We start from the raw sequence: 22,876 nt of genomic DNA on the forward strand, positions 1-22,876 counted from the left end.
AATGCCATGTGTAGAAGAATCCACATGTCATGAATATCATATTCCTTACTATACACCATTTCTCCTTTAATTCATGGATTTCCCATTGGATCTCACCCTTCAGTTTTCTCTGGAGCTTGCAATCCAAAATGACTTGCGTTTGCCATTAGTTAACTCTCAAAGACGTACTTGTCCCCACTTTTGCCCATACACTTCACCTTGGAGAGCCACCTTAAGAGAACATTTTATCTTCATGCAAAAAAAACATTTATTGTAAGAAATGTCTCAGAAATCCTGTGAATCCTGACTCATCCTTGGTTTTCTTGGAGGTTTAACAGATCCATAATGAGAAGTTACACTTGAGACACAAGACTCCTTCAAAAACTGATACTCCATTGAATTTCTCACCTTTTCCTTAAATATTTTAAGTAAAACACTGAATACTAATTAATCTAAAAGGGTCTGTTTGCCCAGATCATTTCAAATAATTTGTACAATATTTGAAAACATACAATTGAAAACAAATCTTTAGTGAAGTTCTGTGCATTGAAGTACAATATTGCCCCTCCCTCCATTCATTCAACTGCTACACTGTTAGATTAATGCCAAATCCCACTGGAATACCTATTTGATAAAAAAAAGGGAAAATAATTTTAAACAAATGGAAAGTAAATTTAAAGCAACCAGACATTGGCTCCTTCCAGATGAGAGCAACAAGAGCCATTACATTCATCGGATCAGCGACTGAAATCTTAAAATCATATTTTCTTTTCACTCATGTAAAAACTCAAACAAGGAAATAGCAGATCATGATTCCCACTTGGCAGCTAACATGTAGATTGAATCTCTGTAATTTGTGAGAAGAGATGCATGAATGTAATGTGACGTCTATACTTGCAGCATTGAGTCTACCACTCAATGAAACCAGGCTCTTCAGAAAAGTAATTTGCGACACAGACTATGCCAATACTTGGAATTTTCCCAGGTTTAAAAGCTTTCCAAATATTTCTGAGGGGTTTGGAGAAAGGTCACACACACAGAACAAAACAAGAGTCTGGAAACTTAAAGATGTAAACATTTGATAAACTACCAATGTATTTTTAATGGAATGACCTGCCTGGATAGCACACAAACTCTGTTCCTTCAGAGCTGCATAGGGGCGCAGACGCACAACAACTGAAATGTTCCCATGCACATAGCCTTTGTTGCTGCAATTGTCTTTTATATCATGTATTATTAAAGAGTCAGACCATGTAAAAAGTTCCTACTCAGAGCAAGGGTTAGTCTGTGCAGCTGTAAAATAAATGAGAGGAAACAAACATTTTTCCACTGTATCTCAACAATAACAAACCAACTGCATTTCCTAATATAGGAATTTGATAGCATGACTTCTTTCTATAAAGTTCTCAGATACAGCCATCAATTAATGGCATGCCTTCAGGTTTTACTTACTCTGCAGCCTTCCTGAAACAACAATAAAGATTGAATACGCCCTTCAGAATGTCATTCAAATGACTTATGATTGTAAATGTTTATGATTGTAAATAACAACCCAGAACCGAACAACTAATTTACTATATGGCTAAACAAAACACTGCAAAACAGTATCTTCTCCTATTAGAAAAACCCTTCCCTGAAACTTCTGTGTCTGTTCACATACTGTTCCCTGCAAGTGGAATATAATCCGTGGAGGTCAAAACAGCACTCTTGAAAATCTTTGGGATTCGCATTCATGAATTCCGGACTGTTAGAACGTTTTTGGGGGTTAGCAATATAGCAAATAACTTCAGCTACTAGTCTTCAGATTCAAATATGGAAGGTGGATTAAATCTGAAATGCAGCTCTGAACAATGGGTTCCTAAGAGCCGTGAAACAGATTAACTGGATAATACCACAGTTAATTGGAACACCAGACAATGCCGGTTTAAATTCGTTATTTCAGTATCTGGTATGGGCACAATGTGGGAGATCTGAAGTTTGTGTGCATTTCAAAGGAAGCATTGTGGATGAAGCATAAATATGGAATTGTCCTTTGGTCTTCAGCACACGAAATGTCATGTAACGTTGGGTTGAGTAGACCTTCCTGATCTGAAAGGGTTCTGAAACATTTGTATCTCTTTGCATACTGTTCCTAGCAGGTGGAATAAAATCATGGAGGTCAGGTGACGGACGTATGTGTTGGGGAGCACTTCGGGTCCAGTGATCACAATACCATTAGTTTCAATATAATTATAGAGAAGGATAGGACTGGACCCAGTGTTGAAATTTTTGATTGAAGAAAGGCTAACTTTGAGGAGATGCGAAAGGACTTAGAAGGAATGGACTGGGACAATTTGTTTTATGGGAAGGATGTAATAGAGAAATGGAGGTCATCTACAGGTGAAATTTTGAGGGTACAGAATCTTTATGTTCCTGTTAGGTTGAAAGGAAAGGTTAAAAGTTTGAGAGTGCCATAGTTTTCAAGGGATATTGGAAACTTGGTTCAGAAGAAGAGGGAGATCTACAATAAAAATAGGCAGCATGGAGTAAATGAGGTGTTCAAGGAATATAAAGAATGTAAAAAGAATCTTAAGAAAGAAATTAGAAAAGCTATAAGAAGATATGAGGTTGCTTTGGCAAGTAAGGTGAAAATAAATCTGAAGGGTTTCAACAGTTATATTAATAGCAAAAGGATAGTGAGAATTAAAATTGGCCCCTTAGAGAATCAGAGTGGACAACTGTGTGGAGCTGAAAGAGATGGGGGAGATTTTGAACAATTTCTTTTCTTCGTTATTCACTAAGGAGAAAGATATTGAATTGTGTAAGGTAAGGGAAACAAGTAGGGAAGTTATGGAAACTATGACAATTAAAGAGGAGAAAGTACTGGCGCTTTTAAGGAATATAAATCTCCGGGTCCTGACAGGATATTCCCCAGAACCTTGAGGGAAGTTGGTGTAGAAATAGCAGGGGCTCTGACAGAAATATTTCAAATGTCATTAGAAACGGGGATGGTGCCGGGGGATTGGCGTATTGCTCATGTGGTTCCATTGTTTAAAAAGGGTTCTAAAAGTAAACCTAGCAATCATAGGCCTGTCAGTTTGACGTCAGTGGTTGGTAAATTAATGGGAAGTATTCTTAGAGATGGTATATATAATTATCTGGATAGACAGGGTCTGATTAGGAATAGTCAGCATGGATTTGTGCGTGGAAGGTCATGTTTGACAAATCTTATTGAATTTTTTGAAGAGGTTACGAGGAAGGTTGACAAGGGTAAAGCAGTGGATGTTGTCTATAAGGTCTTCAGTAAGGCCTTTGACAAGGTTCTGCATGGAAGGTTAGTTAGGAAGGTTCAATCGTTAGGTATTAATATTGAAGTAGTAAAATGGATTCAACAGTGGCTAGTTGGGAGATGCCAGAGGGTAGTGGTGGATAACTGTTTGTCAGGTTGGAGGCCGGTGACTAGTGGTGTGCCTCAGGGATCTGTATTGGGTCCAATGTTGTTTGTCATATACATTAATGATCTGGATGATGGGGTGGTAAATTGGATTAGTAAGTATGCAGATGATAATAAGGTAGGAGGTGTTGTGGATAATGAAGCAGGTTTTCAAAGCTTGCAGAGAGATTTAGGCCAGTTAGAAGAGTGGGCTGAACGATGGCAGATGGAGTTTAATGCTGATAAGTGTGAGGTGCTACATTTTGGTAGGAATAATCCAAATAGGACATACATGGTAAATGGTAGGGCATTGAAGAATGCAGTAGAACAGAGTGATCTAGGAATAATGGTGCATAGTTCCCTGAAGGTGGAATCTCATGTGGATAGGGTGATGAAGAAAGTTTTTGGTATGCTGGCCTTTATAAATCAGAGCATTGAGTATAGGAGTTGGGATGTAATGTTAAAATTGTACAAGGCATTGGTAAGGCCGAATTTGGAGTATTGTGTACAGTTCTGGTCACTGAATTATAGGAAGGATGTCAACAAAATAGAGAGAGTACAGAGAAGAATTACTAGGATGTTACCTGGGTTTCAGCACCTAAGTTACAGGGAAAGATCGAACAAGTTAGGTCTTTATTCTTTGGAGCATAGAAGGTTGAGGGGGGACTTGATAGAGGTATTTAAAATAATGAGGGGGATAGATCGAGTTGACATGGATAGGCTTTTTCCATTGAGAGGAGGGGAGATTCAAACAAGAGGACATGATTTGAGAGTTAGGGGGCAAAAGTTTAAGGGTAACACGAGGGGGAATTTCTTTACTCAGAGAGTGGTAGCTGTGTGGAATGAGCTTCCAGTAGAAGTGGTAGAGGCAGGTTTGGTATTGTCATTTAAAGTAAAATTGGATAGGTATATGGATAGGAAAGGAATGGAGGGTTATGGGCTGAGTGCGGGCCAGTGGGACTAGGTGAGTGTAAGCATCGGCACGGACTAGAAGGGCCGAGATGGCCTGTTTCCATGCTGTAATTGTTATATGGTCATATATTTTATAGAAAAACTGCACTCTTGACAGTAGTGAAGATCTTTGGGATTCACATGAATTCATGTTACAAGAAGGAAGCTTCCAAGTCAAGCATAGATGCAGGTAATGGTATATTCAATGTCATAGAACAGGTGGCAGGGTTAGTCAGAATAGTTTGTCAACACATCAACCTGATAAAATATTTCTCAAAGTAACACATCCTAGACAGGGTGTATTAGAACACCAAAAATAGATACTAGAAGTCCATGATTCTTCTGGGAATGTTCAAACTGGTGTGGGGCAACAGACTAGAGAGGGCCTTCTCCGTTTGAAACAAACAACAATTTCAGAAGCAGTCGGTGAAAGCTGATTGGGCCAATGGAGCACTTACTGCCACTGCTCCTTTTAGCTCAAAAGGTTCAAATGTTTACAAAATTTTTACCAGGTACCTTTTCAGAGAGGATGTCAGTCTTCACAGCCTTTGAAAGGAAATATTACTCACAGCTTTAAATCCCAAGCTTACCTGCCAAGTTGTATCAATTCCAAAATAATTTCGTGTTAGAAGCCCTTGGTGTGGGATGGGGGTGTGAGTGGGAGAGATAGTTGAAACTCAACCCGTTTCATTCCGGTATTCTGCACAGGGTGTGTGAAGGGGTAATGATGGCAACATGGTGTGGAATGGGGGTGTGGGTGGGAGCGATGGTTGAAACTCAACCCGTTTCATTTCGGTATTCTGCACAGGGTGTGTAATGCACCATCAATAACTCACGCTGAGACGTAGGAAACGAGGTATAGGCTTTTATTGACTGGAAGAATGAACAACACTACATCCTGGGGAATGAGGCAGGGCAACAGGCCACAGTCGCCTTTATACAGGGGTCTGTGGGAGGAGCCACAGGAGCAGTCAGCAGGGGTCTGTGGGAGGAGCCACAGTCTGTGGGAGGAGCCACAGGAGCAGTCAGCAGGGGGTCTGTGGGAGGAGCCACAGTCTGTGGGAGGAGCCACAGGAGCAGTCAGCAGGGGTCTGTGGGAGGAGCCACAGGAGCAGTCAGCAGGGGTCTGTGGGAGAAGCCACAGGAGCAGTCCAGACAGGTATATCTAGTTCACCACAGTGTGTGAAGGGGTAATGAGAGCTGAAGCTGGAATATATTGCATATCGCCCACCAAAGCAGTAAAATACAAACAGAACCAAATGCGAGACCTACAGGTTGTGCCACATGACAGTTTGCTTTCTTTATTTTAAAAAATCATTTAAAGTACTTCGATATTAAAAACAAAATAAGAATGCCAAAGCCGAGCAGAATACGGAAATAAAGAAACGAAAGTCAGAATAATTAAGAATTTTGCAACCTTCAGAATGTTTAAAATACATACACCCTCACATGATCATGAAAAATAGGATCTCACAAGTTATTGCATGTGGTGCAATGCGCTGTGCATATAGACCTGCCTGGTTGCCGGGTTGCAGACGCAGTCGCGTAGCTTAGCAACTGACAGGCAACATGAAATTTGCCAGGTGAACTTTATCAGTGATCTGCGAGCAAACTTCGGACAGAGCTTAATGCAGCTGTTATCACTTGTTCCCACGAGTCCCGACGATAAAATGCATCAGCTTCCGCAGGGACGTGCTTGCGGAGAGCAAGCGGTGTCCAGCCAGTTGAAGTGAGTACGTATGTTCTGAGCAGTCTCATCAATGAGCAAGGTGGAGGAAGAACCGGTTTACTGCACTCCTCCAACGTTGTTCCAAACTAGACTAATAAAGGGTAGAGAACGAACCGATAAATGATAATAAAACCCTGTATTTACCTGTAATCTCAACAAATTATAATATATACGAGAGGGCAAAAGCACCATTATTTTCCAAAGATACCCTGATTTACTAAACTTACTGGCCATGTACTTGAATACGGAAACTGATTTTTAAGAAAACATCCTTGCTTAATTCTATTAATAAGGGTACCTGGGTGCTTGGACTAAGGTTATAATTCAGATATTAGACGGCCTGAGTTATAGGAAGATGGATACCTGGGACTGTAATCCTTGGAGTGTAAGAGATTGAGTGTGACCTTAATACAGGTGTATGAGATAATGAGAGGCACAGATACGGTGAAAACGCATATTATTTTACACATTTAGTCATGATGATGGTGATTTATCTCCAAGTAATGAGAGTGCATGATTTGCAGAGGTAAATACAAGTGGTGATTGTACCATCTTCACCATGGGTTACTATTTCCTCACTTTATGGAATGTAGGGACAGAGAAAATCAACTGGTTTCAAAATGCATACAGGCCTGAAAGGAAATGAATCCTATATTTAGGAATTCAAAGTGACAGTGTCTGAACTGCTAGTCATATGTGATTCAGAGTTTGACAGTATCAGGAATGTCAGCATGGTATGCACAAGGAATGGAAAAAGGAAGAAAGGTGTGAATGCACAATTCTAAGGAGCTGAAAATATGATCACAACAAAGAAAAAACATTAGCTCTTGTAAACTCCCCATAAAAAAGGGAATTTTAAGTTTAATCATTGTGTCTAAAGTCTAACTCTGATGGGTTTACTGGCATTGAACTATGTTGTGTTTTCAAGGAAGTCATCTAAAGATGCATGCAATGGTATGAGTCAACTGAAAGCTCTATTTCTGCTTGGCTGTTTAACCAGCAGTTACAAAAGCAACAGCTTTTAAATTGGGGTCTACAATAGGTGTGCTGTTTCCAGTGGCACCCTTTTTTTTTAACCAAATTTGATGTTAAATGTGGTAAACCATATCTGTCAATAAATGGTCACTGCACCATTTAACATTTCTCTTTCCTTAACTTTTCCAATTTTTGTTTACTTCTTCTCTCTCTATTACACTTTTATACATTTCATTGACATTATTTTCAGTACTTCTCTTTCCATGGCCAGTCTGACTTGGAAATTTGGAACATTTTATTTCTCCCACATAAAGTCTCCTGCAATGCCAAAGACATTTGATGAAAGATACAGAATTATTTTTCCAAGTAATTAAAGCTATCAGGGAATATTGAAATCATTAATCAGGAAATGCATTATTTTTGTGAGGGAAAAGTGATTTAAGCCCTAGATTGCAGAGACCACGAGATTGAGGGAGCACCAGATCTTGTATTTTATCGGCCATTTCCCAACATCTGTTGGGTGTGGTTGTTGTAAATATTCCTTGGTCTGTTGCAGCCATTACATCTTTAAATGATCTAGGACAACTTCTCAGTGTAGCCGTTACCAGCAGTTTCAGTCTTCACCGATATTATGCTGTGGAATTGGCTGATGTGTTAAGGAAATTCTCTCGATGTTCCAGAATTCTCAGTTTGAAAACCAGCCTGATGATATCTTAACCATATGTTGGTCTGCTATACTTCAGTTCTCTGAAATTTATAATTTGGCAAGGTGCCTTTCCAAAATGACATTGGCCAAAGGAAGTGTTAGTTCCTATGTGCTCAGTTATTGTTCACGTGGTGTTGCCGAGATGATTAGTCAATGCAGGTGCTTCAAACTCTGTGTATTTGCATTTATAACCTGAACTATGCTGAGTATTCATAAATTTCAGATGGTCCCGAGAGAGACTGATGCAGAATTGTATCACATTATTTTTGAGTTTATTAGCTAGAGTAATGCATATTTATTGATTATATGAATATGAAATAATATCACATCAGCATTAGTACTGTCAAACATTTATACAGTCGATTTTATCATTTTGATTGTTGGCGAGTAACAGATAGTGTAATTCAAATGAAAACCAGTGTCTAAAAGCACCATATTTATATCAGCAATCTACAAACATTTCAGAGTAAAGAACCCATCTGCAATAACAAATGCTTTTACTTTTCAACCATTTTTATAATAAAACATCAGAATGTTTTTCATTAAATCTTATCCAGTGAATTTTAACGCAAAGCCAAGTAAAGGGAGAGATATCTGGGCCGAAAGCCAATGGTTTGGTCAAAGTAGTAGTTTTAAAGGACTTCCTTAATGGAGAAAATTGAGGTAAAGAAATAAGAGAGGTATGGGTTCAGCAGTTGAAAGCATGATGGATCTTGTGAAAGCAAGAATGGGCTAAGTGCCAGATTTGGAGGAGTGTAGATCTTTTAAAGGGTTGTGTGAGTGGATGATATTACAAATACAGAGAGGAATGAGGCCCATGGAGTGAATTGAAAACATTGATGAAGAACTTGGAAGTGAAATGCTGTCCATGTAAGGGAGAAAGCATGGAGTGTGATGATAGGTATACAAGATTTGGTATGTCAGTATCTGGGCAGTTATTTTTAATGTTTAACATTATGGAATGCATTGGAAGAGATAGGTCTGCAGAATAAAACATGGATGATGGTGTCAGCGGCAGATAACCCTGGGGCAGAGTGAGGTAGCATGAAAATTGCTGAAGAATACAATCTTACTGTCAGTGTGAATATCTGATCAAATGCTTATCTCCAGGTCAAATATGACACAAAGGATTCAAACAATATAGTTTAGTCACGGGCAGTTGCTAAGGAGATAGCTTATGTATTGGTATTGTTTCACATGTACCAAGATGCAGTGAAAAATCTGTGTTGCATAAGGATTGGCAATGGAAAATAATTTATAATGAGAAGCAAAATTGTTTCCCCCGAAATTGATGAAACCAAGCAGTCACAGTTGCATGGGGAACCACAATTTATTAGTAGTTAGGGCCTCAGCAGTTCTTTGACATCCTTACAAACTCAGCCAAACACTGATGTGGAATTCTGATACCACCTTGCATTCAACCCTTCAGTTTTGGATGGTTATTGAATGGTGTTGATGACCCTGTGCAGTAAAATTAAGCAAGGTCAGTTAAGTAGAGATGAATTTTTTCACTACATTTGCCAATGTTGAGTTTTTGAGTGTCTTAATTATTTGTTTGTGTTTTAAAATGGTACTAATTAAAATTATTTAAATCTAATTGAATATTTTTTAATGTTTCCATCAGAAATATTTAGAAACACTTCAGAAACCAGAGGGAAGAGCATTAGAGGACATTAGCTTTTGAGCAGTCATCTAGTACAGACTGGTGCCAGATAAGTGCATGAAAATAGGGGCAATGTGATTGTCTTTTTTTAGGAGCGAGATGAGAAAAATGGGTCTGAAAGGGGACAGAGACAGTACCATACTATAGAGGTTAACAATATCAGCTAAGGTAGGGCCAGAAAGCTATGTTCAGTGATTGAGAGTTTGATGGACTGAAAGAGAGTAAAGGCAGAAAGCAGTAGGACTCACAATGTTATTTTGTTATCAAAACTTTCGTTCTGTTCTTGTTGTGGCTGTTACACGATTCGGGAGTAGAGAGTTACGCCATCAGTACTGTGTTTTTTTTTGTCTTCCACTACCTTTCAAACTCTATTAATGTTGATGCATTGGTCATTTCCAACGTGTGGTCCAAATACCTGTCTTTTACGATTATTTTCTGTAATATAGACATTATTTTATGATGTTTTAATTCTTATCCTGATATCCTCATTTCCTTTCTTTAGGTGCATAGCTTTGACTGTTTCAGAGGGTTGAATTAAAATTCCATTTTTATCTCCAGTAAAATGGTTTGTGCTGAAAAAGTGACAGTATTATTCTGGAATTTGGTTCTCTCCTGATTACTGAGTACACCAATGCCAGTTCCCCCAGGGTAGCAACCTTTGGCTTCAATGTGCACAGAGTACAATACACTTGAGCTGCCCAAATTCCACGAAAATCTATAGATCAGACCAGACATTTTACAAATTTGTGAGAAGTTATTTTACATATTTTGAGAGCAAAGATCATTATGTCCCTACTTAATGTGTTTGCCATCTAATGGCCAGGGGCCAAGTTCAATCCCCCAGCTGTGCAAATTGCCAGAACAGCAATCTCCCTAAGTCAGGATTGATTTAAATAATACAGCCCAAGATCATCACTGGTACTTTATAGAGCTGGGAAGTATTGAAATAAAAAGTGTTAACAGCAAGCAAAAATTGTTTCATTGTTGTAAGTCAGAAAGTGCTTACACTGGCAGACTCTGCAATGTAGGCCTCTGCTTGATCTGTGATTTTTATATTGATGATTCAATGATTTGAGCTGCTGGAATCTAGCTGAAGTGAAAATGCATCACCATGTTTTAAGATTCCTGCTTTCCTGATGAAGAATGTAAAGCATATACTAATTACTCAGTCACCCACTGAGATGCAGAGGAGTTCCTTTGTCAAATACTTAAAAAAAAACAAGCATAGTTACTTATCAGATTTTCATGCTGCTTGTTTTGGAGTATTTTTTGTTTTTTCAATCAAACTCAAATGGTTTGGCCAAAACGCTCAAATAGCAATTTGATGGTGATTCAGTTTAATTATGTTGATATTGGACGGAATATTGGCCAAACATGTGGGCAACAAATTCTGACATTATTTACCCTAACGCTGCAAAAGTCATAGGAAAATTGAGGAATTAATTTGCAAGTTTCGAAGAATAGCATTGTCTGCTTTTCTTCATTGCTATCAGTTTGGTGTTTCCTGTTGATAAGGTGAGAGTTCTCACAGTTCTCAGCATGTAGCACAGTTGGCAGATTCTCAAAGGGACAGTACAAGCAACACAGTTCCAGCTGAGATGGGGGGGGGGTGCACACAGTTCTCCCAGGTATTAGATAAATATGAACAAACTGGTGAAGAGTCCTCTAAGGACTTTAAGACTGTCTGCAATGTGGGGAAGTTGGCCCAGCTGGTTGGTAGCTGTGGCAACATTGCCTGCCCATGTGAGTTGATGAAAATTAGATCATGTCTTCTTCCTTCAGAAAGGGTGACCTCTTGAAAGCCAGAGGGAAAGTCAAAGTTATTAAACCAATGTTTAAGGCCAATGCAATATGATATCCCACCCCTTATACTGAACACACCAGCTTTATAAAAGGAAGGCATACGAAAAGGACATCCTCACACTTTTTCCATCTGTGTTGCCACTTCCAGGCAGATAGGGACTTGTACTTCAAGATCTGCCTGTTCAATTGCTCCCAAAGTTCCAGTCATTTACTCTTTATATCCTAGTAGAATATGATGATCCAACAGCTATTACTTCACAATTCATAAACACAAGAGATTCTGCAGATGCTGGAAGTCCAGAGCTACACACACAAAATGCTGAAGGAACTCGGCAGGTCAGGCAGCATCTATGGAGATGAACAAACACAGTCAACATTTCACGCCCAAGACCCTCCATCGAGACTAGAAAGGAAGGGGGAAGATGCCAAAATGATACAGTGGGGGGAGGGGAAGGAGGACAAGCTAGAAGGTGATAGGTCAAGCCAGGTGTGTGGGGGAAGGGTGATGAAGTAAGAAACTGGGAGGTGATAGGTGGACAAAGCAAAGGGCTGGAGAAGAAGGAACCTTGCAGGAGAGGAGAGTGGACTTCACAATTATTTGTATTAAGTTGCACAGTCACTTAATTTACTTACCCAATCGCGACACTTTCAGCAAAATGTATAAATAGCATTTAACAAGAAGATGGTCCACTTCAGTATAAATTAAGGACCCACCTTTACCCACGCCACTGTAGCTAGTGGTCCCAATAGCTAATGTTGCAGATACGACAGCCTTTTTCCCTTTTAGGGGCAAAGGAAGGATGATGGTGATTATTTAGATCCTTGCCAGGTGCCCCCTGCACTGCTGAGACCAATATGTCCCACCCTCTATTGAAGAAGTGTAGTTCCTGTATTTGCTCACAACTAGGGTTGTTAGTACTTGAAGACCATAAGACATGGGAGCAGAATTAGGATATTTGGCCCATTGAGTCTGCTCCACCATTTAATCATGGATGATCCTTTTTCTCCCCTCCTCAGCACCACTCCCTGGTCTTCTTGCCGTAACCTTTGTTGCCATGTCCAATCAAGAACCTATCAATCTCCACCTTAAATACATCAACAACCTAGCCTCCACAGCTGCCTGTAGTAACAAATTCCACAAATTCTCCACCCTCTGGCTAAAGAAATTTCTCTGCATCTCTGTTTTAAATGGATATCCCTCTATTCTGAGACTGTGCCCTCTTGTCCTAGACTCCCCCATCATGGGAAACAACCTTTCCACATCTACTCTGTCTAGGCCTTTCAACATTCGAAAGGTTTCAATGAGATCCCCTTTCATCCTTCTAAATTCCAGTAAGTACAGGCCCAGAGCCATCAAACATTCCTCATATTATAACCCTTTCATTCCTGGAAGAATCATCCTTGTGAATGTCCCCTGAACCCTCTCCAACGCCAGCACATCTTTTCTTAGATAAGGAGCCCGAAACTGTTCACACTTCTCAAGGTGAGGCCTCAAACTGCCTTATAAAGCCTCAGTATCACATATTTGCACTTATAATCTCGACCTTTTGAAATGAATGCTAATATTACATTTGTCTTCCTCACCATGGACTCAACCTGCAAGTTAACTTTTAGGATATTCTGGACAAGGACTCCCAAGTCCCTCTGCATCTCAGATTTTTGGATTTTCTCCCTGTTTAGAAGATAGTCTGCACATTTATTTCTTCTACCAAAGTGCATGACCATGCATTTTCCAACATTGTATTTCATTTGCCACTTTCTTGCCCATTCTCCTAATCTGTCCAAGTCCTAATGCAGCCCACCTGTTTCCTCAACACTACCTGCCTCTTCATCAATCTTCGTATCATCTGCAAGCTTGGCAACAAAGCCAGCTATTCCATCATTTAAATCATTGATATACAGCATAAAAAGAAGCGGTTCCAACAACGACCCCTGCAGAACACCACTAGCCACTGGCAGCCAACCAGAAAAGGATCCTTTTATTTCCATTTGTTGCCTCCTACCAATCAGCCAATGCTCTAACCATGCCAGTAACTTTCCTGTAATACCATGGATATATAACTACCATCAGGGTTATTTTCCTCGCAGTTTCTTAAATCAACCCGCAATGGTTTAACGTCTTCTGATCCTATGTCACATCTTTCTAATGTTTTGATGCCATTCTTTACCAACAGAGCCATGCCACCCCCTCTGCCCACCTTCCAATCCCTCTGATACAATGTGTAAGCTTGGACATTCAGCTTCCATTCTTCAGCCACAATTCAGTGACGGCCCCGACATCATACCTGACAATCTGGAAATGTGCAACAAAATCATCCATCTTACTTCTTATACTGTGTGCATTGAGATATAACGCTCTGAGTACTGTATTTGCTATCCTTTTTTGATGCTGTTTCCTTAATTTGCTGATATTCACCCTGCTGACTGCAATTTTGTCCTATTGTCTGCTTGCCCTTCCTGACAGTCTGACTGCATGCTATCTTTGTTTTTTTCCATCCATCCTATCCTGAGACCCTTCACTCTGGTTCACTCTCCCCACTGCCAAATTAGTTTAAACCCTCCCCTAAGCTCCAACAAACCTGCCAGTGAGAATACTGGTCCCCCTCAGGTTCAGGTGCAACTATTTTACAGGTCATAGCTCCCCCAGAAGAGATCCCAATGATCCAAGATCCTGAAGCTGCCCCCTGCACCAGCTTCTCAGCCACACATTTATCTGCCAAATCATCCTGTTTCTCCCCTCACTGGCCCGTGGCACAGGTAGCATCCAGAAATTACTACGATGGTGGTCCTGATTCTCAGCTTTCTGCCTAGCTTTCTAAATTCTTTCTTCAGGACCTCATTCTTTTCCTTTTTATGTCATTGGTACCAATGTGTAACAAGTCATCTGGCTGTTCTCGCTCCCCCTCCAAAATACTGTAGACGTGATGTGAGACATCACTGACCCCAGCACCTGGGAGGCAACATACCATCCGTGCAATTCATGTTGAGGACTATTACTGTAAGAGCTTGGTGGGAGATTGTATTTGTCAGTTTGCACTTTGGAAGTAACGCACGATACTGGACACCATTGTGTGGCCATGCTTTGCACATGACCCATTGTTGTCATATACACAGGGAAATTGCTCTGTTGTGAACTTGCATAAATTGAAAATTTCCCATTTAGGGTGCTTAGCTGGTTATATTCTCAACTCTTTCCAGATCTCATGAAAAATCTGTTTCTTCACATATTTCCAGCAAATACTATCCTTTTCAACCCGTAATCACTATCCTTAAGGCAAGGTTGGTTTTTAGTTTACCACTAATCATTTCCTTTTTTTATGATTTTCATTAATTCTTCAAGAGTATTATTTCCTTTGTCACAGCATTAGAAGCTTTTCATGATGCAAATAAGCATTTTTATTTATGTTTATGAAATTTCCTCTGTGTTGGAAATAATTTAAGTGATTTCATATATTATGTGAAGTCTCTGATAAAGGAGGTGGGCAAATCACTTGTTGCTAGGTACTTTGGTAATGTGTTAATATGTTAATTCTGAAAACAGTTCATTTAGTTGCCTCCCTGCTCTATCATTTGCCCAGTAAACCAAACATAGCCTGAGCCCCATCTCTGTCCTAGCCATTGTCTTTCTCTCATTTTTCTACTTTCCTCTTCAAGCTCTTCTTATTCATGCTACTTGCATCCTATTCCTCATCTCCATCATTCCTTTCATTAGTGTATTTGAGGTAAAAGCTTTCTTATCCTCAAGCACTCACTCCTGCTTTCAGAATTGGCATATTTGAGACATCGCAGAAATGCTTAGCAACAAGCTAATTGTCAGCCTCCTCTGTTGGAGACTGTATATTATATTTGTGATGAGATAAATTAGTTGTAAAATGCATTGGCCTTAAAATGGGCATAAATTATTCTGTTTATTTGTTTATTATTGCTGTTCAGCTTGCCTAAGCACCTAATTAATTAATGGTTTTGTCATATGGTTTCAGCCCTAACCCTTCAGGAATATTTAGCAGAATCCAGGACAGCACAAAGTGTCTCTCTCAACGTCCAAGATCACCAAATCGTCATAAACCTCAACCACATTATGCAAGATGTATCAGAACTAATTCAAGATTTATAAATGAGCCTTTTGCATATATGGAAACTAAAGCTACAATGTCAGATCAGGTAAGCAATGTGTACACAAAAGAATATTTTAATTATTCTGCCTTATATAAACAGTGTACTCTTCCTTTAATATCATACCCATACAACTATTTTTCACTTGTTTTATATGGTCTGAAAATCTACTTCTCATCTGAACAATTTTCATTTCTATTCCACAGTGTATTGCAGCAATTTAATCGCACAAACAAATGCTAAACCAAACAAAAAGACATTGAATGAGGTTTATCTAAAACTGGGTTGTAAAAGCAACATGAACCTCACCTTGATGAGAATCAGTTTTGAGTAAAGGAAAAACAACTTGAGTTTATGACTATAAACTGAAATTGGTTAAGGAATTTTCCCGTAAAATTATCTAAAACATTGTACAGATGATATAAATCCAAATCATAAACAGGAAGATAAGATCAAAGATATGATGGAAATAAATTATATACATTTTATTTTTCATAGGGTAGGTAAATATTCAAGTATTTCATCAAGCAAGGCTAGTAAATTATACTGGTATCAGTTATATTTTATAGTCAATTCAAATCCAATTGCTTTGTCTTTAATTTTGAAGTTAAATGAAAACAAACAGGAAGAAATTGAAGAGAAACAGTGAGATAGACACATCAATAAAATGTATGTTATAAGTCATGGATCAAAATTGCACCATTTACACATCAGAGAAAGATACAGAGATTAACATAATTCTTCCTTTCCTGTTTTCGGTCATTCGAGCATTCCCGTGTTAGCAGGTCTGTAACAAGAGTGCAGGAACATTGGATGGAATAAATAGGAGTGGCCTTAGCACATCTGTAAGGAAGAATAATAAACATTACTTTGCAATAACCTCATTTTGTTCAAGTTTCAGTGGATGACGCATGAAACTCCCAGTCTGATGCAGCACATCCCAAGTTACAGCTTGGAAAGCACCCAAAGACATGATTTCCAGAACCTTGTCTCCAAACCAAATCCACAAACAAGACATGGATGTAATCCAAACAAATACCCTTGTTCAGGCATAGGTAAGCAGGTGTCATAAGGGTGACTTACCTATTCAATGTAATTATTTTCCAGGTAAACTATAGTAATTGTATGTAACTAGTTGCACAGATAATAATGAAAGAAGTGCAATATCACTTCAAAACTGACAAAGAAGATAGCAACTTGCAATATGTTCAAAACAGTGATATCTGAAGTGGTATTAGAAATGGGAGCAGGCGAAATCAATTTGCACAATTCCCTTTCATCTCCCGTGTCTGACTTTGAATCCAGTCATTCTGACAGGGTGTTCCACCTGTCTGCTCATGCAGCAGATTCTAAATGAAGTTAGGCAGGCTGAACAAAAATTCTACTGAGTGTACAGTTACACCAAAAAGCTAAGATGAAATTCATGTAAAATAATTATTATTTAATTGCCTATCATTTTGAAAAGCTACCTGCTGACTAATATTGGAAACAAAAATGCTAATGGAAGCTCAGGAGCATTGAGTATGAGGAGCATCTTTTCCTGTGCTAATGACTGTTGTCCTGAATTGTGTGGTTTAGAGAACAATGTACCGTTGTTTTCTGAATAAAGTTCAAGCATAGATTATTTCATCACCTGCTAAGGTTGTGCTGGATGAAGGCAGACTGTTTAATAAATTATATCATTTGGGTGATTAGAACAGGTCTTGCATAAAACTGGAAAAGCAAATGACTAAGCTAACCTGCAAGTTAGACAGCAGCAGTTAAAGCTGTCAAAACACTGGGACTGTGTCAGACATTCTAAAACATCCAAAAATATTCCAAGCTATGATCGATTCATTAAGACATTCAAATATTTTTAAAATACTGCTAAATGCAAATAAACTAAAATGTATAAAGTATTTAAAACATTTGAATGAACTTATTAAAAATAATCTTAACATGTCTCATGTATTAATCCTTTATATTATTCTTCTTAACTGAAATGAGAATAGAACTCTAGGCTGGATTCAAGTAAGTATAACAGTGCACAAGTTATTCAAGTGGAATAGTCGCACACGCATGCCCAGAAATCCCAATCTGGCATCAATGTAGGGAAATTCTGATGTCCAGTCACTGAACTGCTGGCATTTCCTTTCAATTCAAATCCATTGTTCCTATACATAAGAAACCTTATCCAAAACCTTTGGACACAGAAAATAAAGGTTCACTCACATGGGAATGGCTAATTCACTCATTGTCCAGAAATGTGTTCACAGCTGTGAGGTCCTCCCCTATGAAGTACATTCTTTAAATGTAGAGGTGGGGCTCTCTTGTATAGAGTTCTACTTATCTGAACATAGCTTAAATATCTGTAATATTGTGTCATGACCTTGGGAATTAGCCATATTCAGTCCTTGTTCTGCTTCTCTTACTCATTTCTCTGCTGCTCTTTGTAATTTATGTGGCTTATGTAATATTGGGCGTGTGCTCCTTTAAGAAATGCAGAATGTGTACAATAGGTCTTTATGTGATGATATGAATGTTTTAGTGTAGAACTAAGCAGAAATCGTGTGGGAGTCAACACAGAACGGAAATACTACTTGTCGCTAAATTTTTTAAAAATAAAACTTATTGAAGGATCAAATAACCAATTGTCTTCCAGTCCGTTAATAAATGAATGAGACGAGACATGAGGAAAGATCTTCAGGCTTGTGGTTTACTTACATTGTGTAATGATAACACCAAACATTTTTCCATTACCTTTCTCAGTCCTTCCATGCACAGCTACCTGTATATCATCCAAACTTGGAAGACCTGGGGTTCTCACTAGTCAGATTATTGGTAAAGCTGTTACCTCAGGCTCCAGTGTTATGGTCCCAAATACTAATTGTCTCTCTTCCAATCCATGGCCACAGACTTATCACAATTTCTGCATCAACAATTTACTGGAAGAACTCCATGTGTTGAGCTTCATCTGTGACAGGAAAGAAACTATCGAATTTTAGAGCCCTGCACTAGGAAGACTGCATCCTTCCACAGATGCTGCTCAACCCACTGAGTTCTTGCAGAGTTCAGATTACAGCATCTGCAGTCTCTTGTATCCCCATTGATCACAACTTCAGCAAGGTATTTGATGTCAATCATCCTCTTCTGTCTGAAGATTTTCTACTCCATTTATAATCATGCCTCTACTGCCTCCATTAACCCATCTACGACCAAAAGATATATATAGTCTCTCTCTACCTTATTATTAGCTTCGGGCATTTCCTTTATTTTTAAGAGCTCTCTTCTGATTTTCACCTCCAGACATTTTTTCTTTTTCATCATCCAATCAGCAATACTGCTTTTCAGTGCTATTTTCTCCCAAAGGCCTTCCACTCATTTCTCCTCTCCTGAACCGCACCTATCTCAGCCAACCTCAGCCAATCCTCCTCAAATTTCGATGAAGCACCTGGTAATGCTTTATGATATCGAAAGTAGCTTGTGCTTTCTGTCTGATTTACACATCCCCTGTTCAATATTGGCAAAAACCTGGAAAAGCTTTTTCCCAATACTTTATTTTTAATGTGTATAGATTGTAAAGGTCTTCTACAGAATACTGTTCCATCAAATTGCTGCCTTCTGTTATATTTTTTATCTGTCAGATCAAATCTAGGAATGTTGATAACTGTTTTATAGTTGATTTTTCAATTGTTGTTCATGGAGCTATGGTGAGCCAAAGGTTTCATATAACAATGCCATGATTGAAATTGTGACTACACACATGAAAATTTTATGCACACAAACATTTCAGTTTCCAAACTATATAACATGCAATCTCTTATTTCAGGAAAATCCTTTCAGGTCTTAAAATTATTTGTGCAGAATTGTTTCCTGACAAACCTCTCCAATAGTTTGTGCCAGAAACAATGGCAATGTAAGCCATACCATGATGTGGTATCTCCCTTGCACTTTCTCTCTCTCTCTCTCGCACACACTAGCATCCTAATCTATCAACAGGTTTACCCTACAGCAGCCCTGATCAGGAACATGAGATGTGGGAAGTCAGGGAACCCCCGATGACTACATCTGCGAAATACGCATCCAGGGGCAGCTCCTGACAGACCAGATCAGGGAACAGGAGGTGCAGGTATATGTACTCAGGGTTATCTGAGAGGCTGAGGAGATCATAGATTCGAAGTTTAGTGAGGTGGTCAACGATAACATTCTCGTTGTGCCTCTGGACCTGTGGAGTGGCATCAGTTTTGGTGAGTGTCTTGTCTAAGACAACGTTCTCAGTTTTCGATGTCACGTTGCTGTCAGTGACATCATTGCTGAGAGGTAAGTCAAGGTGACTGTAATGTGTCTGTTTTGTTGGATGCGGTCGACTCAGGTGTGTTCTTTGGTTGAACATCCAATATCTGGTCCACATAACGTCTCCATGTCGGATCTCCAACATCCACTGTGTACATCAGTAGTCCAGTTCTTGTAGCTATCCTATCAGGTATCCACTCGTCTTCTCGGTAATCACCTGCTAGGACTTCCTGTCCATCTTGAAGCTCCTTGCTGCTTCTCTTGGCAATTAGCTGAAGTGTTTATTCTGTACTTCCCTCCAGAGGTCTGGTTTCAGGAGGTCTATGCAAGATCTCAGATTTCTGCTCACGAACAGCATTGCAGGTGTTTGATTTGTTGTCGCGTGAACAGAGTTCCGATACACAAAAAGGAATTTGTCCACCTTGTACTGTAGAGAAAAGTCCTTCTTGTCCATTGTTTTAATGGACTTCTTGAAGGTTTGCCTCAACCTTTGGGCTAACCCATTTGTTGCTGGGTGGTGAGGAGCTGACTTGAAATGTCTGATGCCATTTTTCTTCATGATCAGTGGGAATTCTTCTGACATGTACAGCGGTGCTAGAAAGTTTGTGAACGCTGCAGAATTTTCTCTAGTTCTGCATGAATATGACTTAAAATGTGATCAGATCTTTATGCAAGTCCTAAAACTAGATGAAGAGAACCCAATTAATAAATAAATAATTGAAATTAAGTATTGAGAAGCTTAACTACTGAAATTTTGACAGGCAGGTTATGTGTAAGCATGATAGAGATTCCTGTGAGCAGGAGTGAAAAGTAAGGGAGTCATGATGTAACACGTTTATACCATTTCAAATTTTACCAAGTGTTTTAATTACTGTGAAGCTGATAAAAAGTAACATCACTCTAGTTAATTGGAGCCATGCCAATAATGGGTTTAGACTGGGATATGATGGGTGGGAATTTACTTTTGGTAGGTATTGATTAACATGGTCCAGAAAGTTGGCTGCTCTCCCTGGATATTTTTGGCTTTCATGTTATAACTCTTCTTGTTACTGGCTTTCTGCATCCCACCGAGTAATTACCTTTGTGACACACACAAAATACAGGAACTCAGCAGGCCAAGCAACATCTATGGAAAAGAGTACAGTTGAGGTTTCAGGCCAAGCCCCTTCATTAGGACTGGAGAAAAAAGATGGGGAGTCATAATAAGAAAGTGGGGGAGGGAGGAAGAACCATAAGGTGAAGTAAAGAGCTGGGAAGTTGAATGGTGAAAGAGATACAGGGGCTGGGGAAGGGAGAATCTGATAGGAGAGGACAGAAGGCCATGGAAGAAAGAAAAGGGGGAGGAGCACTGGAGGGAGGTGATAAAGTGAGAGCAGGAAATGGGAATGGGGAATGGTAAAGGAGGGGGTGTGGCCATTACTGGAAGTTCGAGAAACTGTTGTTCATCCATCAGGCTGGAAACTACCCACACGGAATATAAGGAGTTGCTCCTCCAACTTGAGTGTGGCCTCATGGCGACAGTAGAGGAGGCCAGAGACTGACATGTTGGAATGGGAATGGGAAGTGGTATTAAAATGGGTGGCCACTGGGAGTTCCTGCTTTTTTGGTGACAGAGTGTAGGTGCTCAGTGAGGTGGTCTCCCAATCTGCATTGGGCCTTACTGATATACAGGAGGCCACACTGGGAGCACCAAGCACAGTATATGACCCCAACACACTCACACTCCACCTTTTCTTTCTTCCATGGCCTTCTGTCCTCTCCTATCAGATTCTCACTTCCCCAGCCCTCTATCTCTATCATCATTCAACTTCCCAGCTCTGGAAGGACTGTTTGGGGCCCTGAATGTTAGTGGGGGAGGAGATGTAGGGGCAGGCGGGAGGATGAGCCATAGAACACTACAGCACAGTACAGGCCCTTCAGCCCTCCATGTTGTGCCGACCCATATAATCCTTAAAAAAAAGTACTAAACCCACACTACCCCATAACCTCCCATTTTTCTTTCATCCATGTGCCTGTCCAAGAGGCTCTGAAATACCCCCAATGTTTTAGCCTCCACCACCATCCCTGGCAAATCATTCCAGGCACTCACAACCCTCTGTAACAAAACTTACCCCTGATGTCTCCCCTAAACTTCCCTCCCTTAATTTTGTACATATGCCCTCTGGTGTTTGCTATTGGTGCCCTGGGAAACAGGTACTGACTATCCACCCTATCTATGCCTCTCATAATCTTGTAGACCTCTATCAAGTCCCCTCTCATTCTTCTACGCTCCAAACAGAAAAGCCCCAGCCCTGCTAACCTTGCTTCATATGACTTGTTCTCCAATCCAGGCAACATCCTGGTAAATCTCCTCTACACCCTCTCCATAGCTTCCACATCCTTCCTATAATGAGGTGACCAGAATTGAACACAATACTCTAAGTGCAGTCCCACCAGAGATTTGTAGAGTTGCAACATGACCTCTCTACTCTTGAACTCAATCCCCCTGTTAATGAAGCCTAGCATCCCATAGGCCTTCTTAGCTACCCTATCAACTTGCACAGCGACCTTGAGGGATGTATGGATTTGAACCCCAAGGTCCCTTTGTTCATCCACACTCTTAAGTAATTGACCATTAATCCTATATTCAGTCTAATGGTTTGTCCTTCCAAAATGCATCACCTCACACTTGTCCGGATTGAACTCCATCTGCGATTCTTCTGTCCAACTCTGCAGCCTGTCTATATCCTCTTGTAACCTTCGACAACCTGCAGCTCCATCCACAACTCCTCCAATCTTCGTGTCATCCGCAAACTTACTCACCCATCCCTCCGCCTCTACATCCAGGTCATTTATAAAAATCACAAATAGCAAGGGTCCCAGGACAGATTCCTGCGGCACTCCACTAGTCACCAACCTCCAGGCAGAATACTTTCCTTCACAACTACCCTCTGCTTTCTTCCTTTAAGCCAATTTATTATCCAAACAGCCAAGGTTCCACTTATCCCATACCTCATGACTTTCTGGATGAGTCTCTCATGAGGGACCTTGTCAAATACTTTGCTAAAGTCCATGTAGACCACATCCATTGCCCTACCCTCATCAATTTCTTTTGTTGCCTCTTCAAAAAACTCAATCAGGCTCATGAGGCACGATCTTCCCTTCACAAAGCAATGTTGACTATCCATGAGTAGATTGTACTTCTCCAAATGCTCATAGATCCTATCCTTAAGAATCCTTCCCAGTAGTTTGCAGACTACCGACGTAAGAATCACCGGTCTATAGTTCCCAGGT

The 22,876-nt window shown here is 39.9% G+C and overlaps 1 protein-coding gene across 1 annotated transcript in view; it reads left to right on the forward strand.

The window, feature by feature from the left end:
* The first annotated feature begins 5,991 nt into the window (after positions 1–5,991).
* The window catches only part of LOC140730485 (ciliary microtubule inner protein 6-like), a 40,188-nt gene continuing 23,303 nt past the window's right edge, over positions 5,992–22,876 (forward strand). The window contains exons 1-3 of the mRNA XM_073050972.1: positions 5,992–6,071; positions 15,199–15,379; positions 16,227–16,386. Of these exons, the coding sequence (XP_072907073.1) occupies positions 6,013–6,071; positions 15,199–15,379; positions 16,227–16,386 (400 nt within the window). The 5' untranslated portion in view covers positions 5,992–6,012. The remainder of the gene's footprint in view (positions 6,072–15,198; positions 15,380–16,226; positions 16,387–22,876) is intronic.

Source organism: Hemitrygon akajei, chromosome 7, assembly GCF_048418815.1.
Source record: "Hemitrygon akajei chromosome 7, sHemAka1.3, whole genome shotgun sequence".
Taxonomy (NCBI): Eukaryota; Metazoa; Chordata; class Chondrichthyes; order Myliobatiformes; family Dasyatidae; genus Hemitrygon; species Hemitrygon akajei.